This window comes from Phoxinus phoxinus (genome assembly GCF_949152265.1).
Source record: "Phoxinus phoxinus genome assembly, chromosome: 15".
In the NCBI taxonomy this organism is placed as follows: domain Eukaryota; kingdom Metazoa; phylum Chordata; class Actinopteri; order Cypriniformes; family Leuciscidae; genus Phoxinus; species Phoxinus phoxinus.
Genome location: NC_136890.1, coordinates 21,459,533 through 21,478,338, shown reverse-complemented (window position 1 = coordinate 21,478,338; position 18,806 = coordinate 21,459,533). Strand labels below are relative to the sequence as shown.

The 18,806-nt window shown below is 38.1% G+C and overlaps 1 protein-coding gene across 1 annotated transcript; it reads right to left on the bottom strand.

The window, feature by feature from the left end:
- Nucleotides 1–902: 902 nt before the first annotated feature.
- Nucleotides 903–9,700, bottom strand: amigo1 (adhesion molecule with Ig-like domain 1). The gene is made up of 2 exons (XM_079636500.1): nt 9,545–9,700; nt 903–6,305 (listed from the first exon to the last, which is right to left on the bottom strand). Exon 2 carries the CDS (start codon nt 6,209–6,211, stop codon nt 4,697–4,699), a length of 1,515 nt encoding a protein of 504 aa, XP_079492626.1. The 5' UTR covers nt 6,212–6,305; nt 9,545–9,700; the 3' UTR covers nt 903–4,696.
- Between the last annotated feature and the right edge of the window lie 9,106 nt (nt 9,701–18,806).

Below are 18,806 nucleotides of genomic sequence, written 5' to 3'. Positions count from 1 at the left end.
GATAAATAGTGTTGGCTAAATGTACAGTAAACAACATGTTTCTACAGTGCTATGCATAAGTTTAGACACCCATGCTAAAGTTGACTAAAAAGAGGAATAAAAAATCATATTTTGGAAATTGAACTTAATGCCTTAATTTAAAAAAATAGGAAAAATCCAACCTTTAAGGACACCAATTTTCTTTGTGAATGAATAATGTATCGTAAATAAATAAATGTTCTTCCTTAAAATACAGGGTGCATAAGTTTGGACACCCCTATGTTAAATTCCCATAGAGGGAGGCAGATTTTTATTTTTAAAGGCCAGTTACTTCATGGATTCAGGATACTATGCATCCTGATAAAGTTCCCTTGGCCTTTGGAATTAAAATAGCCGCACATCATCACATACCCTTCACCATACCTAGAGATTGGCATGGTTTTATTTCAGTTAGCCTAACAGCTGGTTTGATTTGCATTGAGAGATGATCTTATGGAAAGTAGCCCATGCCAATCTCTAGGTATGGTGAAGGGTGTGTGATGATGTGGGGCTATTTTAATCCCAAAGGCCAAGGGAACTTTATCAGGATGCATAGTATCCTGGATCCATGAAATAACTGGCCTTTAAAAATAAAAATCTGCCTGCCTCTATGGGAATTTAACATAGGGGTGTCCAAACTTATGCACCCTGTATTTTAAGGAAGAACATTTATTTATTTACGATACATTATTCATTCACAAAGAAAATTGGTGTCCTTAAAGGTTGGATTTTTCCTATTTTTTTAAATTAAGGCATTAAGTTCAATTTCCAAAATATGATTTTTTATTCCTCTTTTTAGTCAACTTTAGCATGGGTGTCTAAACTTATGCATAGCACTGTATATGTCTGCTTAAACGGAAAGCATAAAAACAGGCAAAAACAGTCAATTTCATTTTTATTCACTTTTATGTTATTGATAAATAATACTTCTCACAGGTATATGTCTATGTGGACTGCTGATCCAGAATCAGTTTGAGTTTTCAGGAATACACGCCACCCGGCACTCATCAGTCTGGTTTTTGACATTCAGACTAAATAAGCTTTTATAACAATGCCTCTAGCTCTAATACTGGACCTGACAACATTTCTGTTCTCGCTCTCAGAGACTAGTAATGATGGTTGAGACTTTAGATCTCAAACCATTTAGGATTCACACAGTTTTTTTTTTTTTTTTTTTTTTAGCAAAATCTAAGTGTATCAGGATGCTTGCTTACTAAGAATTGGTACAGATATGTCTGCATTACTGTGATTTTGGTAGATTTGTGTTGCTTTACCTCTATTTTTATGTACTAAAATATAGCTGACTTTCACAAAACTAGTTACTTGTTTTGAATTCTGTTAATGTAGAGTTTTAAGATTCCATATGTTAGCATAGGACAGAAGGGACTTGATCTAGTCTCTAGTACTAAGAGTACCAAGTTTAAGGCCCGTTTACACCAAGAACGATACCCCCCCGACGGAGTCTGATTGGCTGTCAAGGTTTTTAATCTTCATATTGATTCCATGATATCATTCCACTGTGTCGTTACCGTTATTGTTGTGATCTTGATTCCAGTATTCTCAAAGAATTAGAACAATAATTAAAACTATAGTTATCATCCTTGGTGTGAACAGTTGTACTAAAGCTAATTTTGCACAGTTTTGAGAGTCAGCATTAGCACAATTACTTCTAATATTATCCATCTTGACATTCTGAGAGGCTACAAGTCAACATTAAATCTAAATTCTCCTTTCTTACTTTCTTAACGCACATTTCTTGTTTAATTTCGCATGATGTGTTGGTTAATTTTATAAAGGAAAAAACTCTTTGCTTTTTTCCAACTTTTTTCACATGTCACTGTGAACTATTGGCTAATGGATAATCTTAACCAATAGCCAAAGAAATAAAAATGTTTCAGAAAAATTGCATTCAGTCTGGCTCCATTCTCTTTTATAAACGGACACTTTTCACAATCCAATCAATTTTCCACCCAAATTGTTTTGTTTTTTCTTGTTGAATATCACGTTTCACTTGAAAATACATCTGATTACAAAAGTAAAATGGGTTGCGAACGGCAATTCACGTTGACTTTAGAAATTTAAACAATGAATGCAACAATTAATGTAAAGTTTTGGTACTCGATACATTGAGATTTAATTTACTGACACTAAAAAAAAATCTCAATTTATGTGCCTAAATAACATATATTAGACAAATAGATGATCAGATTTTAAAATACATGACAGAAAAAAACCTTTACAGTCAGTGTCATTAAAATAGGTTTACCAATATCCTTTAGTCACAAGTGGAATCTAGACAACTGTATATGAACAACAATACACAGAAGAACAAGGAATTCAGTCTCTTTGGAACCTCAAGTGGGGGGAAAAAAAGCTACCTAAAATGACACAATCTCATAAACACTGTAAAAACAAACACTGTTTACCCATACAAAAAGCACAGATGTACTGTCAAATGCTGAGTAATGAACAGTGGTCTTTCACAAGAACTCTGCTCGAAGCGAAATAGCCAAGGACACACTTCAGAAGAACACACACACAAGACAGGGGGGCGAAAAGCTGCTGGATGTGGTTTTACGGGGAGCGCTAGGCTTTTCTGTCTCTTCGCAAGCGCACCGCAGAGATCTCAGGCCTCCTCCCACAGAGCTTGTGATGGTAAGGCCTTTCCCTCCCCTCAACACTAATTTTGGATTGCAGCTGGAGAGACGTGTAAGAGACCGCAACTGCCCATGACTGCAGTCTGCCATAGCTGCTATTATCTGTCATTCCCTCTCCCTGAGATAATACTGTTTGTGAGTTCATCCACCTATCAAACATTTAATAGCTTCACCCACTCCCTCGCTCGCAAAACAGGATGTAATTACGATGTTACTAGGGAAAGAGGTCGGAGGAAACTAAGATTGCTCCTGCTGAACCCAACCAAACAATGTTATAAAGTGGTTATGGTTAACACGTGAGATGTGTCTGATTTCTTTCCAGGAACAGAAGAATGGAAGCGGAATTCCCAGAATTAAGGGTTCTAGGTGTGCAGGGCGCTGGACGCTCTAATTCCACGTATGTTTCTCGATGTCCCTCTATGACATCATTGCCTATCCCAGTGTTCTGGAACAGCCGTATCATGGCTTTCAAGTCCATCAGGACAATAATGTTGTAATCGAAATGCATATGGAATGGATCTAGACACATCTTCCTTGAGCACAGCAGACAAGCTTTATGCATTACATTATGATTCATAGCATTCTCATTTAGATTCCTATGGCATTGTTTATGCAAATATAATATTGGACTTTGAGAGATCAGATCACTGCTGTATGCCTGAAGTAATAATTTAGAATACCAGAACATGAGCGGGATTGACTAATCACCACGTTTTGACCTGAGTTCACCCTTGATTTTAATTCATTCAGAAAACGTATTCAAATGGTTCAAGATTAAAAAATAATAATAATGAAAAAATCCCTCAGCATTTGGCTTTTATGTGATGAATATTACATCGGTGCTTCAAGGGCTAAAAAAAAAAAAATGACGTCCATTCTGACAATGGATGACTCAGCACTAACTCCAACCACCACAAGTGCAAATAAACGCAGAGTGAGAAGAGGTCTGAGTGTCCGAAACTGTTTTGGCTGATGAATCCAGGCTCAAATCATTATAGCTTTAGAGATGAGAATGCAAGCAGATGGGACACGCCGTTCTATTAAAAGATTGCATTAGCATTATATGTCACTCTCTGGGCGTCATGCGAGATTCTGCATTTTTATGCGAGAGTTAGCCAAAATAAAATAATATTGGTGCTGTAAATACATATAGTTTGATATACATAAGAACTCTAAGTAAGGTCTTACAATTTTGTGATTGGAATGAAAAACTTAAATGTAAAGATAAAATATTCTGATAATTATATCAAATTTTAAAATGAAATTGGATGGAAAGAGTCTAGATTCAACCAGCTAATCCAGTTTGACAAGGTTATTTTCCCATAGCAATATATCAGTAATTAGTAAGCTAATTATATAAGTATTATCAAATGGGTGTTTCCTGTTTACATAGGGAACTGATTCAGTCAGTTCACAGTCCAACTTATTCATTCAAAAAACACTAACAATGTTCTATAGAGACAGATCATTTTCCATCTTTTTTCTAGTGACTGTACTATCAAATGCAATAGTGTATTGCGTTCCCCCTGCAATGACCAACTGTATGGCTTACATAAAGTGTAAAGGTCAGTCAGTTAGCATAAAAGGTGGTAAATATGATTAGCTACAAGGGCATCATTCTATGCTATATTCTTCTTGACATTAGCAGTCTGCAAAGCTCATGCTTATGACGTGATTATATAGTGGATGTATTAATGTTGTAATGTTTCTCAATCTAGATTCCTAGCTTGATCATTGAGAAATTGCAGATTGCATGTGATGTTTACCAAGACTATCTCTAGTCACACTTAGTCGGCCTAAACTCACAGAAACATCTAAACACTCCAAGTTTAGATTCCACTAATATGGCAAGACCTATAGCAAGACCTTCTCACAGTATATACTTAAGTGCTACAGATTAAAATGCTGGAAAGGTTTTGCAGAAACAGCCAAACACTGAGGATGGCAAACTGTCCTTCAGTCTCTTTGTCCGAGAAAGTCGCAACAATGAACTGTCTCCAGCCAAAAATACACATCCTCCCTCAGACTACAATGGGAGTATCAGAAAAGACCGAACTAATTGAGTCTGCCACCGATTTCTTCCGCTTTCCTTTTCCTTGCATGGCTTCCTCATCTACCTCTTCCTCTCCATTTGGATTTACTTTTCCGTTCTGTCCCTGCAGGTCCTTTGGGTCTATGAAGGCCACATGCCTGTTGAGCTCTGCTTTGGTTGCCATATCGTCATGCGTGGGGGTGACGCTGAGCATGGAGGAGTGGATACTGTCTTCATGATTGTTCTTCGATTTACCCTGGTCGGGACAGCAGAAGCAGCGACAGGGCGTCAGGTACAGATAGATAAGAACCAGGACCACGCTAGCCAAGCAGCCCACCAAAGTGGTGTAAGCAGTGTTGAGGCTGTCACCGTTTCCATTGAGGGTGAAGTTGTAGACTTTTACCACCACGTAGAGCGTTTCGTTGAGGTATTCACTCACGGCGAAGCAAGTGTACACACCTGAGTCCTCAGGTCGTATTGATTTTATCTCTAGGCTGCCGTCTGGGAGAACCACAGCGCTGTGGTTATTGCCAGGAGATAACACTATATTTCCAGGGAGCATCCAGGTCTTTAACATGTCTCGATGCCGGGTGTCACAGCTAAGGATGAGCGTCTGCTCCAAATAAGCTTCTTCATCGGTTTCTTTAAACGTGCTGCAGTTCATATGAGTGTTGAGATCGAACAAACGCAGCACCCGTTTATCCGGGCCGGGATGCACGCAGGTGTGGTCGTCCTTGAAGTCCAGTGCAGAATTGAGTCTTCGGATATACCAGTGAGCCATCAAACTGTACAGCTCGCAGTCGCAGATTAGGGTGTTGTTGTGGAAGTACAGCCCGTTCTTGAGCCAGGCCGGCAGCACCTGGAGGTCTTGAATTGGGAGAACTTTGATCCGATTGGAAGACAAGTCCAACAGGCTCAGCTTGTCCAGTCGGTTCTTGTCCTTGACGAGCTCCAGGGGGAAGCGGGACACCTGGTTCTGGCTCAGGTAGAGTTTCTGCAGGCTGCTGAGGCCCAAGAAGGCCGTGCGGTCGATCTGCGAGATGTGATTGTTGTAGAGCAGCAGAACCTCCAGATGTATCAGTGGCTCGAAAATGAACTCGTCTAGCTGTCGCAGATTATTTGACGACAGATCCAAGTAGCGCAGTTGCTTAACGAATACGAACGCCTCCGAAGAGAGGAACGACAAACCGTTGTGGCTGAGCAAGAGGTTGTGGAGTTCGGGGAGTTTGTGCTTGGTCCATTGTGCGCGTAGTCCAGTTATCTCATTAAAACTAATGTCAAGCACGGCTGTGTAGCTGGGCAGGTCGGATGGAATCATCGTCAGGTTCATCTTGGAGCAGCTGACAATGTTACTGGCGCATATGCACATTTTGTGACAATTCAGCGTCGATCCTCTGGTCCTGGGGATCAGTGCAAGAATAAAGGACAAGCAGACAGCCCGCCTGATCCACCACTTAATAGAAGGGGGCATTTCTGAAACGCAGTTAAAATGTAGATATTGCATAAGTCATAAAATCCTCTTCAGTAATGTGGCTGTTTAAATCCTTTCCACACTGTTTGGAAGAACAGCCTGTGGGACTGATGAGGCAAATTTAGAGCTAGAAGACAAAAAAGAAACAAGAATGTTTACTTTTCTTTAAACAGAATTGCCTCAAAATGTTAACCTGTTCAGACCCAGTGCCCATTTCAATTTAGTCTTTTTTTTCGTCATTTAGAAATCGGATCAAATAATTTTTAAATTGTTATTAAGTATATGCTTAACTCATTTATATTTATGAACTTATATTTTAAAACTACTATTTTTAAATATGACTTTAAATAAGTTACTCTGATTTCTTTTATGTTCATTGTGATATCCCATTGGGTCTCGTATAAAAAATAGGGTATACTGACATGAATGTTTATATGTCTAATCTTAATCTTCTTCTAATGAAATGGATATTTTGTATTCAAAAACATTGCCTGTAAAAAAGATAAATAAAAAGCAACAGATGTAAGCTACTGAATTACACTGTGTATGCACTAACATTCGACTTGTATGTCTCTCTGGAAACATGCCAAAGATGTGGGTAGTGTGACACTGTGAGCTGGTCACCCAAAAGGTGCAGGTTTGAGAAGACCATCCAAATGACCATCCATGTAACATGCTTGGCCATGTAAGTGACATTTATTGTTTGTTTCTGTGCTAGTTATTAAGATTTTTTTATCAACATTAAGTTTTATTTTATAAAATAGAATTGTATACCGTTTTGAATGTAAATGGATGTAATAGGCTTATTTAATTTTAATAGAAAATTATTATTATTTTAAAATAGGCTACCTTATTCCTGAACCTTTCAGAACCATGTCCAACATGTCCATTAAATGTAAATATCTAAGCATGCATGATTATTATCTTTTTTCTTCTTCTTCTTCTTCTTCTTTTTTTTTTTTTTTTTTGGCTTTTGGCTTTATGGCTGCGTTAATTTTGGTAACTGGGCTTTTAGAACATGTTATCTGGTAAAAGCTCGTCATTAGCTGCACCAAGCTGGCAGAGAGTCTTGGACCATCAACAAACCAGCTACCATCTGGTCATAAGGCAGTGGTGGGCCGTCAGGGCCAGCAAGGCCTTCTCTGCTGGCCTAAACACTATGAGAATCACTAACTTGCACTTTAATACATTTTTTTATGAATGAGTATTAAATTATTCCCAATAGTCCGTTCTCATAATTTCATAGCTTTTCTCTTGGTTGCGCTGCTTCTAGTAGTGTATATTTATTTTAGTGCTTTTATCCAATCATATTTCAGTCATCATGTGTTGCCAGGGTCAAATATATCTGCTTCGAGGCCTTCAGAATCGATATTGCGGGCGCCTGTAGCTTAAATGAATGGCAATGAAACTGTTGCTTTAACCAATCAGATAATCGGTCAGATTTAATCAGCCAATCAGATATCGAGTTGACTGCACCGGGGCCATCTAGCAGGCATACAATAACGTAAGCATTTTCATGCGCTTTGATTGGATGGTCAGAGCGTGTACTATTATTACTGGTAGTCAGAGCTAGCTAACCGCATCAGTAGCGAACTGTGTACACTAAAATACCTGTAGATTTAATAGTTTTTCAACCCACAAATTAATGTTTCTTTCCTTCCTCGACCACCAGCAGGTTCAAACCTACCGGAAAAAAAAATCCCTTATCCAGCTTACGCAGTCACGGATCTCTATCGATCGGTCCGGGTAAAAACAGAACAGACTGCAATGTAAAGTTATGCCAGGACTGATTTTGAAGGCAAAAGTCCCGCAAAAATCTGTGTGAGAGCTTGTGTCGGCTGTAACGTTACACATCGTCATGTTTTGCGGTGTTTTCCCTGTTTAACGTTACTGCTTCTGTCGAGCAGACACTCTCAGCACTAAAGCGAATTAAAACTTATGACAGAAATACCACGGGATAGACTCGACTTTCAGCACATTAACCTCGATGGCGATAGAAAAGGTTGCTGGGACTGAAAAGCACAGACAACCTGTACAACCAAGTAATTCAAGTCTTTTTGAGGAAATAAATTAGGATGGATTTTGTGTAAAAAAATCAGTTTTGGAGAGTATGTCCAAAAAATCATTATAATGCATTTTTTGCCCCTGTTTTTGTCCGTGCTGAATATGATTTTCTTCCTAATTTTTCTTGTAAATGTATGATCGAAACAACTTCTTTTTTTCAAACATTAATACTATAGCCATTGAAGGATAAGACAGGGATGAGGATCCGTTTCTGAATTTATAATCGGAACGCAAGAACCACTGTACACAAAAGCCGAACTCAATTGCCCGTTTCTCTCTACCTTTTCCGAACTCACCGCATTAACCCTATAACTGCCGGTGCAAAATAAAAACAGGAATTTCACAACAATTATAGAGAGTATGTGTGTGCGCTGCTACACTATTAAAAGTTATTAATTCAGGGTTGACATCACTGAAGGCCTATGTGTGAAATGCACGGCCCGCCACTGTCATAAGGTATAGTCAAACTAGTGCTTGTTACATGGTACCTTGTCAAGGAGCCAACTAACCCTATATAATGAACATCAACTAGGATTTTCCAACAAGGTTTTTAAAAAGAAATAAAGCACGGTCTAGTTTTGTGTCCCTTGGAACATAATTCGGGGCCGAACGGGTTAAGGTAACATGAATGAATGTGAACAGTATTGTCAGGACAAGCGCGCGCTCAACCTAATGCATGCGGATAGGTTTACAAACAAGCTCTTATTTATTCATTCAGATAAGAGAATAGGCGCACATGGCGGAATCTAAACAGCAATTCGTTTTTTTTTTTTTTTTCAAATTTTTATTTTCTCGTGCCAATTAAAAGGCTAATTTGACAAACGCTCCAAGGCAAAACTCGTTGTAGCCTAAATGTTAAAATTTCTGTTTTATGGCCTCTTCGGACTCAACATGGTGTAGCATTGCACCATTTACCGTGTGCACAGTAAAACCCGGGATTTTAATGGGATAAAAAAAAATACACAGTAGCCTACAAAAAAAAAAGAAAAAAAAAGAAAGAACTGCATAAATATATTAGCCTACCTGCATACCTAAAATTTTAATTTCAAAGAAAAACATTGTCTCTTTTCACCAGTTTCACATCACAGCAGTGTGACATGTATTTCCCATTTAAAGAAATAAACAACGGAAACGACTAGGAAGAGGTGTAGACGTGTAGTCTTAAGAGAGACTGAAAATAAAACGTTTCCAGCTCGGGCGCAGAGCGAAAATGATGGCAGACACACCGATAGAGAATAACATGGGCAGGAATAAGATTACGTAAAGAAATAGACTCACTTAACGCCATATCTCAGTACTAACCTTGAGATGTATCACCGCAGAGACACATGAATCCCTTTAGAAAGTCCATTTCCTATGGAGCACCAGAGTTTTTCTTTGATGCAGTGTGCCTGAACGGGTGTAAATAAGCCCGCCGCAGCGCACACACCTCTGATCATCATCAGCAGCAGCAGCAGCATCCCTTCATGGGCGCATGAGCAGACCAGCGCACACACACACTCACACACACACACACACACACACACACACACACACACACACACACACACACACACTCAACGGCTCTTGTAGCACTTGAGTCTGTGTCCGCATTGGCGAAGCATCCGAGGTCCATCTTACAGGCTACATTTAATTGTAACATTTGTAAGCACATGTAGGCTATTTAAAACAATTACATTGTGTCTTTAATAAAATAAAAAAAATAAAAAAAGGAAAATATAATCCCTGTTCAAAATCGTAACGGGTGAAAAAAAAAAAAAAAATCAAATCAAATAGGCCTAAGTCAAATGTTTTTCGGTTAGCCAACTAGGCCTATTTATTTATTTATTATCATTAATGATATCGTTTATGTTTATAATATCATTAATTTAATGAACATAATTAATTTAACATTAATTTAACATAATTCAAGAAATGACTCTGATTCGAAGATGTATAGGCCAAGTCCTGATTGGACGAAAGGAGGAGCTGGGGATGGAGGAGGGTAATTAGCTCTTGAGCAATGTGATAAAGCTGCTGATAATCCTGAATGGACCTTAGGGTTGCTGTGATAGGCGTCATATTTCTATAGGTAGACGTGGATCAGTTGAGAGTCAGTTGATGCAAGCTTGACTAACGTTACCTGTCAGACCTGACACTACAGTTTATTATGTATTTCCTTTATTACTTTTATGTTTTACGTAAGCTCAAATTGTATTATATTAGAGCCATTAGATATGATACACATAGTAAAAGATAAATCTGAAAATAAATTTGTCATACAAACATCAAGCAATAATCTCTTATGCAAAGGAGTAAATGTAATTCGCTTCCATGAAAACCCGAGAGGCGACAAGCTGACACTGATGCTCCTGCAGGTTTGTAATTGCACTCTCGCATACGTAATTGCATTAGTCCGGTCTCTAATTAATTGCCTTTCTCCTTTTGTCTTTAACAGAATTCCTCTCAAAACAACTTCTTATGAATAAAAGTCTCTGAACGCATCATGCTAACTAAAAATGGCATAAATAATTCCACAACTTCCCAGAATAGAGCTGCAGTGAGTGACTAATTTTTTGCTAGACACATTTTAGCTCTTCCTGATATCTGATTCTGATATTTTAGCTCTACTGATAGATTGTTCTGCTTCTGTCTTCTCTGCTGACATGTTCTGCTTTAGTTTATGTCAGAATAGAATGGCTCCGGTTGATTTGGAGGATTATTGTGTCCAATTGGATGAGAGTGTGTTTGCAAAATTCATGTTCTTGCAATAACCATTGACACTGAAGACCTGCAAAACAGCACCAGTCTCTTTTTCTGTCGCACTTTTCTCTCTTAGTTTCTCTCTCCAGTGGGAGCTTGTGAACCGTTCCATAAATCTCAGCGTCGGAGAACAAAGGTGATCACAGTAGGTGGGCTGGAGATGTTGCTGCACTAAAGGATGAATCCATATAATCCTCAATAAATCTATCTCCCATTATCTAAACCTTCCCAAATGCGCAAAGATTTATTAAGACAGAGTATGCTTCTCATTAAAGGATTGTAGAGTCTATATTGATTATAACTAAAAAGAGGTGTTAGATCAAGCCAAATTATACATGCATTAGGTGAACAGAATTCAAAAGGAGATAGTTTGAAAATGTCTTCGTTTTTTAACACATCGACCCCTACGATGAAAGTCAATGGGGTCCAATCATGTTGTTTTGGACCTCATTGACTTTCATTATATGGATAAAAAAGACATTTTCAAAATATCTCCTTTTGTGTTCTCCTCATCTGATGCATAATTTATGTATAATTTGGCCCTTACATCTCATCAATCAATATAGACTCTACAATCCTTTAATTAGATGCATAATCATGTTGGTTTGGACCCCATTGACTTTCATTATATGGACAAAAACATTTGAAACATTCTTCTTTTGTGTTTTAAAAAAATATATATATATATTTGTGAACTGTTGTTTTAATAACCTAAATAAAATGAATAAACATGGGAAAATATAATTTTAGATTTAATATGTTTCATGAACCCAAGACTATGACAGACCAAAAAAAAAAAAAAAAAAAACATGATTGTGTCTGTTAGCTGCTACCAGACCAGGGTGAGTGCAAGGGAAAACTGCCAGCAGGATACATCTTAAATTATTATCACTGCTGAAGTGTGAACAACCAACAAGATAAATTGGATGCCAAACAAAAACCATACATGGACATGGACAGACAGGAGCCGCTCAAGCAAGAATTAAACGACTTGAAATCTGAAGGTGATACTGCACAGATTCACAAGGATCCAGGCTCCAGATTGGGCCTGAGATTGAGCCTCCATTAGCCTCTTCATTAGCCCAGATGAACTGAAGAATTCTGTGTTTTTGCAGTCACTTGCGTAATTAACCATAGTAAAATATCTAGCAGACGCCAGCAGTCCAGTGTGTTTGTGCTCAGAATCATTAATGTTCAATTGGACTTCTGCTCCTGCTGTGGAGGCAACTGTTGCCTGGCAACTGTTGTGGTTTTACATGAGCCGTGGCAGTTGGGTTGCCCACCCTCTCATTGTTGTTGGGATGTCTGCTTAGCTGGGGTTTACCAGGGAAGAACACCACAGATATAGTGAGAAAGAGGCAGAAAGCAACAACAGAAAAATTGCCCTTGACATTACAATTCACAATAAAGAATGCTCACAGATTAATTATAAATTAGCATTGAAATATATTGACCTGAGAGAGATGCCTTTCCTTTTCTGTTCTCGTTCTCCAACAATTACTCATCCCTCTAACAATAGCTTGCAATGCTTGCTAAGTAGACAAATGGATCCCTGTGTTGTGTTGTCTCCACAATGGTAAACAGAGCGGTAGTCAATGTCTGTGCCCCACCTGGTCAACATGCAGATGGTAAACATACTTTGGTCGCCGCACCGGCAGGTGCATTTGATATCAGTCGTTGTAGAAACAGCCAAACTTGAGTGAAAGGGTCAGTAAAAGAGATAAATAATAAGTTCACATCTAAGAGCATTGCAAAAATCATTTTCCCTGCAATGAATCAGTATTCTTGTCTTACTCTCAGTAAAATATCTAAACATTCATAAAACTTTGAAATATATCACATAATGGTATCACATTTTTTTCTCCCTATATTTGCAATGTTTTCTTGTTTTAAGTATGCTAAACACTAAAAACATGTTAAACCAAAAAGTTAACGGAAAGTCATTTCTTCTGTGTCACATGATCCTTCAGCAATCATCTGATTTGGTGCTCATTTCTAATTATAATGTTGACAACACCTGTGCTGCTTTGTATTTTTATGGAATTGTGATTGTCAAAGTAACAGCAAGCCTAATTGAAAGCGAAGTCTTTTCTAAAATTAACGAGTTTGTTTGCCCATATAATCTTTAAGATATTAGGTTTAACTTATTTGGCTTGCTGTCCACTGAAGAGGGGCTCGGTGAAGCAGCTTCAACTCTAGCTCTGATATACCCCCCCCCCCCCCCCCCCCATTTCTTTATGAGCAAATATATATTTTTGTTAAATGTGCTTGTTGCTTTCCAGCAACAGTCAAGGCTGAGCAAGAGTCAAGGCAATGTGAATAACACATAACTCTTAAATTTACCAGACAAAATACTGGTTATTCATAACATAATTATACGTAAAACTGACAAAGGTAACAATAGAGGCGCCGGTGTTTTATTCATGATGGCAGTTCCCCTTCTGCAGTATTTTCTTCCAGCTTGCAGTGAGATAGCTCAGTCAAAAAACAGCTAAATGATGCAGAATTATATTCAGTATATAACTGCAGGGGTTTTTGTCTTTGTTTAGTGGATTGATGGATTTGCACTCTTTTATGCTTGTGGCTTTGCCAGCTCCTCTAAGAGGTATTCGTTTAGAGCCTATATTACACAAGATCTCTTAAATCTGTGGCTTCATATTAGTTCAAAGTGCACTTAAGAACCCAAGGAGCAGCTAATGCTTAATGGCTCATGTGCATTGTATATGCATATAGCACTTTCTCTTCATCTTCTTCAAAGTTCACTGCATATTGATGGCAAACTTTAACTTCAAAAATCAAAAAAGTCTGAGTTTGTCCCAAGATGAATTTGTCAAACATTGGCAAGACGAAATTTGTCAAAACATGTTGAGACACACATGCATCCAGAATATGATGTTTTATTGACAAAGTTCAGGAGGAACACGCTCAGATAATTAACATTAAGTGGAGAGCGCTCAGCAATCAATGATAAGAGAGGTATAGATTCAGCAGTCTCACCTCAATCCATTGACAGTTTAGCAGCATCCCTCCACCACCCCTTCTCCACAGTTCTTGTTCTACCACTTGCAGTACTCTAGGTTCGGGCTAAACTCCAAGCTCAGAGCCCTCCCCCCGGACAGCACGCCAAATACGCATTAAACGTTACCCCCTCTAATTAAGTGTGAACTCGTGAAATTATATTCCAAGTGCCAACGCAGAAGGCTACGTCGATGATAACTCTGATTTTGCTGGATGAACAGCACTATGAGGGCTCATTAGACAGGAAGTCTCCCCCATCCTCAGCTAATAACTAAGATTTGTTCAAGCAGCTGGAGAGATTTTGCATCTGGTTTTTGGACCTAGCTGTTATCACTGGTAAGAGACTGAGAATGCTGCTTCAAATACACACTGCCAAAAGATTTTTTTACTGAGAGGCACACTGCTAGACATAGTTCACTCTCCCACTCATCTCTTCTTCAGTCAGTGGTTGCACTGCAAGCATATGTGAAAATAAACATTTCCCTTAATGAGTCTCAGGCTAACGCTCTCTAGGTCAGCATTAAGAGCATATTTCTGAGCCAAAGCTTTTGTCTTCAGTGTTTATGGTAAATTATAGCACTGAAAGATGGCAGACAGTCTAGCATTGGAATTCTGGTAAGGAGACGTTTAGGATTTTCCCTCTGGCTTTTGGATCATTGCAGAAAATAAGCTCTGTGACCAACACAAGTTTAAGATTCTTACACGTTGTGTTCATCATGACACTCTTCACAAATGAACACAAGTTTACTGAATTAATTTTGGAGCAAAAATACAAGAAGTAAAAAGTAGGCTAAACAAACTACTCCATTGTCGCATGACTTAAACGTCACTGTTAAGCTTCTGACAACTCTTTCAGTTCTAAATGTTTTCCCTGAAAGGTTGAGTTAGAATATAGTTTGCAAGAGCGTGATTATAAACACAATGAGACTGTAAGTATACAGAGTATGGGTTCAGTTCGACATTTAACCAAAAAACCTGTTCCAAAAACCCGTTTTGGCCTATGAAAATACATCATCCTTCATCTGACATGCTACCGACACACAGGCAGACAGTAAACACACTTTCAATGCTTTCCCTGTCCTCTGTTTCTTCTGATTGGTCTAGTAATTTAACTGTGGCTGCAAGGCTTACCAAATCAAATATTTTGATTATGAAAAGCAGAATTGTCTCCTGGCCTAAGATAAGTGAGATGTTTCATAGGAAATACATTTGCTAGTGACAAAAGATTTACGAGCCATTTCAGGCCACAAAACCACATCATTCTCTCCAGTACAGCAGCATCCAATCAGGCTAATGTAATAACCCAGCCATCCTCAGATATGTCTGCAGCTTTCATATGCTCTTAGAAAAAAACGTTCATTTGGGGTTCTATATAGAACTCTAATGTTATTGACTTAGTTTTAAAGAACCCTTTAGGATAAATGTCTTAAATGATTGCATAATACTTTCAAGTTTACCTGATTATAAAAAAATATATAAAAAAATATAGTGATAGGCCTAAAGTTTGTGTACGAGCTGTTTAATTCATAAAAAGTAATTAAAACTAAATCAATGATCCCATGATGGGAAGAAGGTTATATAAAATATAGTCCTGTATGAAACGCCTGACAGAACCCTTAAGGTTCTATATAAATGTTGTTTTTAATATGCAGATGCATCTGCACATAAGCAGGCTCTGTGTTTAAGTGACCCCCTGTGAGGGCAGAAGGTGTCTTATTTAACTGTTCAACCCGATAACAGACTGACACTGTGTCTTGGTGGTTTCATTCAATGAAGGATCAAATGTCCTGTTTCTTGCCTGAGTTTTTCGTGGACTGCGGTCCTTATTTATTTATAACTAGGCTTGAATAATGAAAAATAGGTGGGAAGTCGCTGCAGCAAATGCGCCCAGGGAACATGAAACTGTAGGGAGTGTCTCAAAGGCAACAGAAGCAGCGAAGAATCATGTCTAGGCTATATGGGGAGGCTGCAGACCTGGAGCCGGTAGATATAGGACCCAAACAGTTTTACGCCCCTGGCAGTTTTACGCCCCTGTTGTTCCTGATGCGTCCAGTAGGGAGATATACTGCGAAATAACTATCATTAAATCGACGCTAACACATTAATAACCCGTCCATAGACTTGAAAATTTTGTGGTTTTTGTTCATTTAAATATAAACGCTACAGTGTAGATCTGCACGGATTAAAATAGAAAAATAGATGCAGATATTAAGTCGGTGTTCACTCTCTTCACTCAGCCTACAGAAGACTTTTGTTTTTGTGAATTTAAAAATTAAAAATACACATAGTTGGATCAACTACGTGTTATGACAAGTAATGATATGACCTACTGCAGTTATAGGCCGTAGCCTATGTTTTTATATGGAGACTAAGTGAAATATGTTGTTGTGAATTTATATAAAGTTACATTTAGATATTAACCATATTTAGACCATTAGACATACAGTACCGTGTAATCATATGGATCCTCGATTTAATATCTGCTGTATAGGCTACTATTCTCTATTGATCGTCACACAGCTACAAAACAGTGTCCTACATACGTGGTAAGATAAATTTAAGCCAGATCGTCCTGAACTTTTTGGTAAATTCTGGGCAAGTTTCATCTGCATAAAGACAGAACCATCCAATGGCAAAACCTTTAAACTCAAAGGTTTCTAAAACAAATAATATCCTCGAGTCTGTTGTAAAGAACCTTTAATTTTTTATTGACAATGTAATATTGTATTGATTTGTGTAGCCTAATTCAATCTCTTTTGTACCCCCCTTGTTTTTTTTGTTTTTTTTGTTTTTTTCCCTCTTCTCACTGTTAATGTCTGTATCCTTTCATTTGCAATACAAAATAAATTAATAAATTAATTTAAAAAAGGATTAAAACATACCTCAATTCGTTTCGCTGTACAACCTCCCCCTACTGGACGCATCAGGAACAACAGGGGCGTAAAACTGTCAGGGGCGTAAAACTGTTTGGGTCCTATATCTACCGGCTCCAGGTCTGCAGCCTCCCCATACTCTGTCTAGGTGTCATTTGAGTCGGTGCATGTCTGCATGTGTGAAAAATGTTCACCCTGAAAGATCCTTTGCTTCATATGTTTGAAATAAAACATAAATGTGTGTTTCTTTATACCACAGCATCCATATAATGAGAGTTTTCCTTATGTCTGGAACAAGATATTGGCAATCCTATCCAGGGCATATAAAGAAAAGAATAGAAAATAGGCATTTTGGTGGATTTATGTGGTTCAAAAGTATTTATTAATCCTCCCAATAACCCGTATATCTGTCCACGTTTTAATTTTCATTCTGATCTTTCTCTCACTGACAATAGCAGATGGTCGTCTAACAAAAGTAGCATGTTCTTAAGAACCGGCCCAGATGATTTTCTCCTGCTGTTATCCGTGACTGTAGACTCCACCCCCTCACATAATGACTAGTTTGATTATGCAATGGCTGTGTCCACTAATGCCAGGAGAAATAGTAGAATTATGTTACTCTGACTATGTGCTAAATGTGTACAGCATATATGAGGGAGAATTAGTCCCCTATATTTCTGTACCTTCCCAGCATGCATCACTCTCAAGCATGACATTTAGCTGTCTGCAAGTTTGTGATGACTGAGGATCACAGCCAACACGTTATTGATTATCGTGCAATAAGCCGCCAAGTATTCTGACTGATGGCTAAGATTCCTGTGGATTTACAAGATAATCATCCCACTAATTGCAGGATTAATGGAGCCCATTGTGCAGATGTATCATTAACGAACATGTGGCACTGTTACGAGAAACTCAACAATGAAATTTACCATCAATAGACCTGAGATGCTGTATTTAATTTGACACAAATTAAAACTGTGTGGGACAGACTCACAGGTTTTTCAAATGTTGTACTGTAAAGCCCCTAATTTATGTATTAAATCCCTAATCCATACTCATTGAACAGATATTTTGTTTAAATAATATTTATCAATATAATTCTTAGTTTATGTAAGATAAAATGACTCTTTAAAGATAAAGTCTCCATTGGGTTGAAAGGCAAATGGGTGATTGTACCTCTAAAATTGATCCTAAAAGCAGAGAGATCTTAACTTAAGAGTCCCTTCAGATCGAGCTCCGTGTGATGGGCACAATGTGTCCCTGAAGGCCTTGGCAAATATGAGCTTATGTAATCAGAACACAGACTGTGCTGTAATGTATTTATTCAGTTGCAATACCTCCACATAATCATTCAGCAGGAGCTGCAGATTTGGGAAGATTTCATACGCTTAAGCATCGTATTATACTCATAATAGCCTAAGTGAAATCTCTCTTTCACTCTCTTGTCCTCTGGGAACAGTTCCTATGTGTACACTCATGAAAAAGGCACACTATCTACACATTAAGATTTTTTGTCAGATAAATAATTTTAGCAAAAAAACAACAACAACAAAAAACGTACAATTGTGATTGATGGAAAATAATATAGAACGTTGTTGCACTCCATTGAATCTGCTGCATGTAACAGGTTTGAACAAGTTCTCTTTGTTTATCTTCATAGAAAATGTTAAGAAAGGAAGCATGATTCTTCCCGTCGGTCCCACTCAGTTATTACACTGACTTGTTTCATGGTGTTAAGCAAAGCTCTTACTCAGCTGTAGTAATCTTGTGCTCAGCCACAGCCTTGTGGTGAGATTTAAGGGCTTTAGTGACATCCTTTCCCCCACATTAATCTTTGTCATTCTGCGCTATACAGCCAACTAATACAAAAGCAGATTCTTAGAGGCAGATACGATTTAGTGTCTTAATATCAGTTCCATGAATGTTTG

Excerpts from the sequence above, each read along its gene's own strand:
- amigo1 (XM_079636500.1), bottom strand. The coding sequence starts at position 6,211 with ATGCAATATCTACATTTTAACTGCGTTTCAGAAATGCCCCCTTCTATT.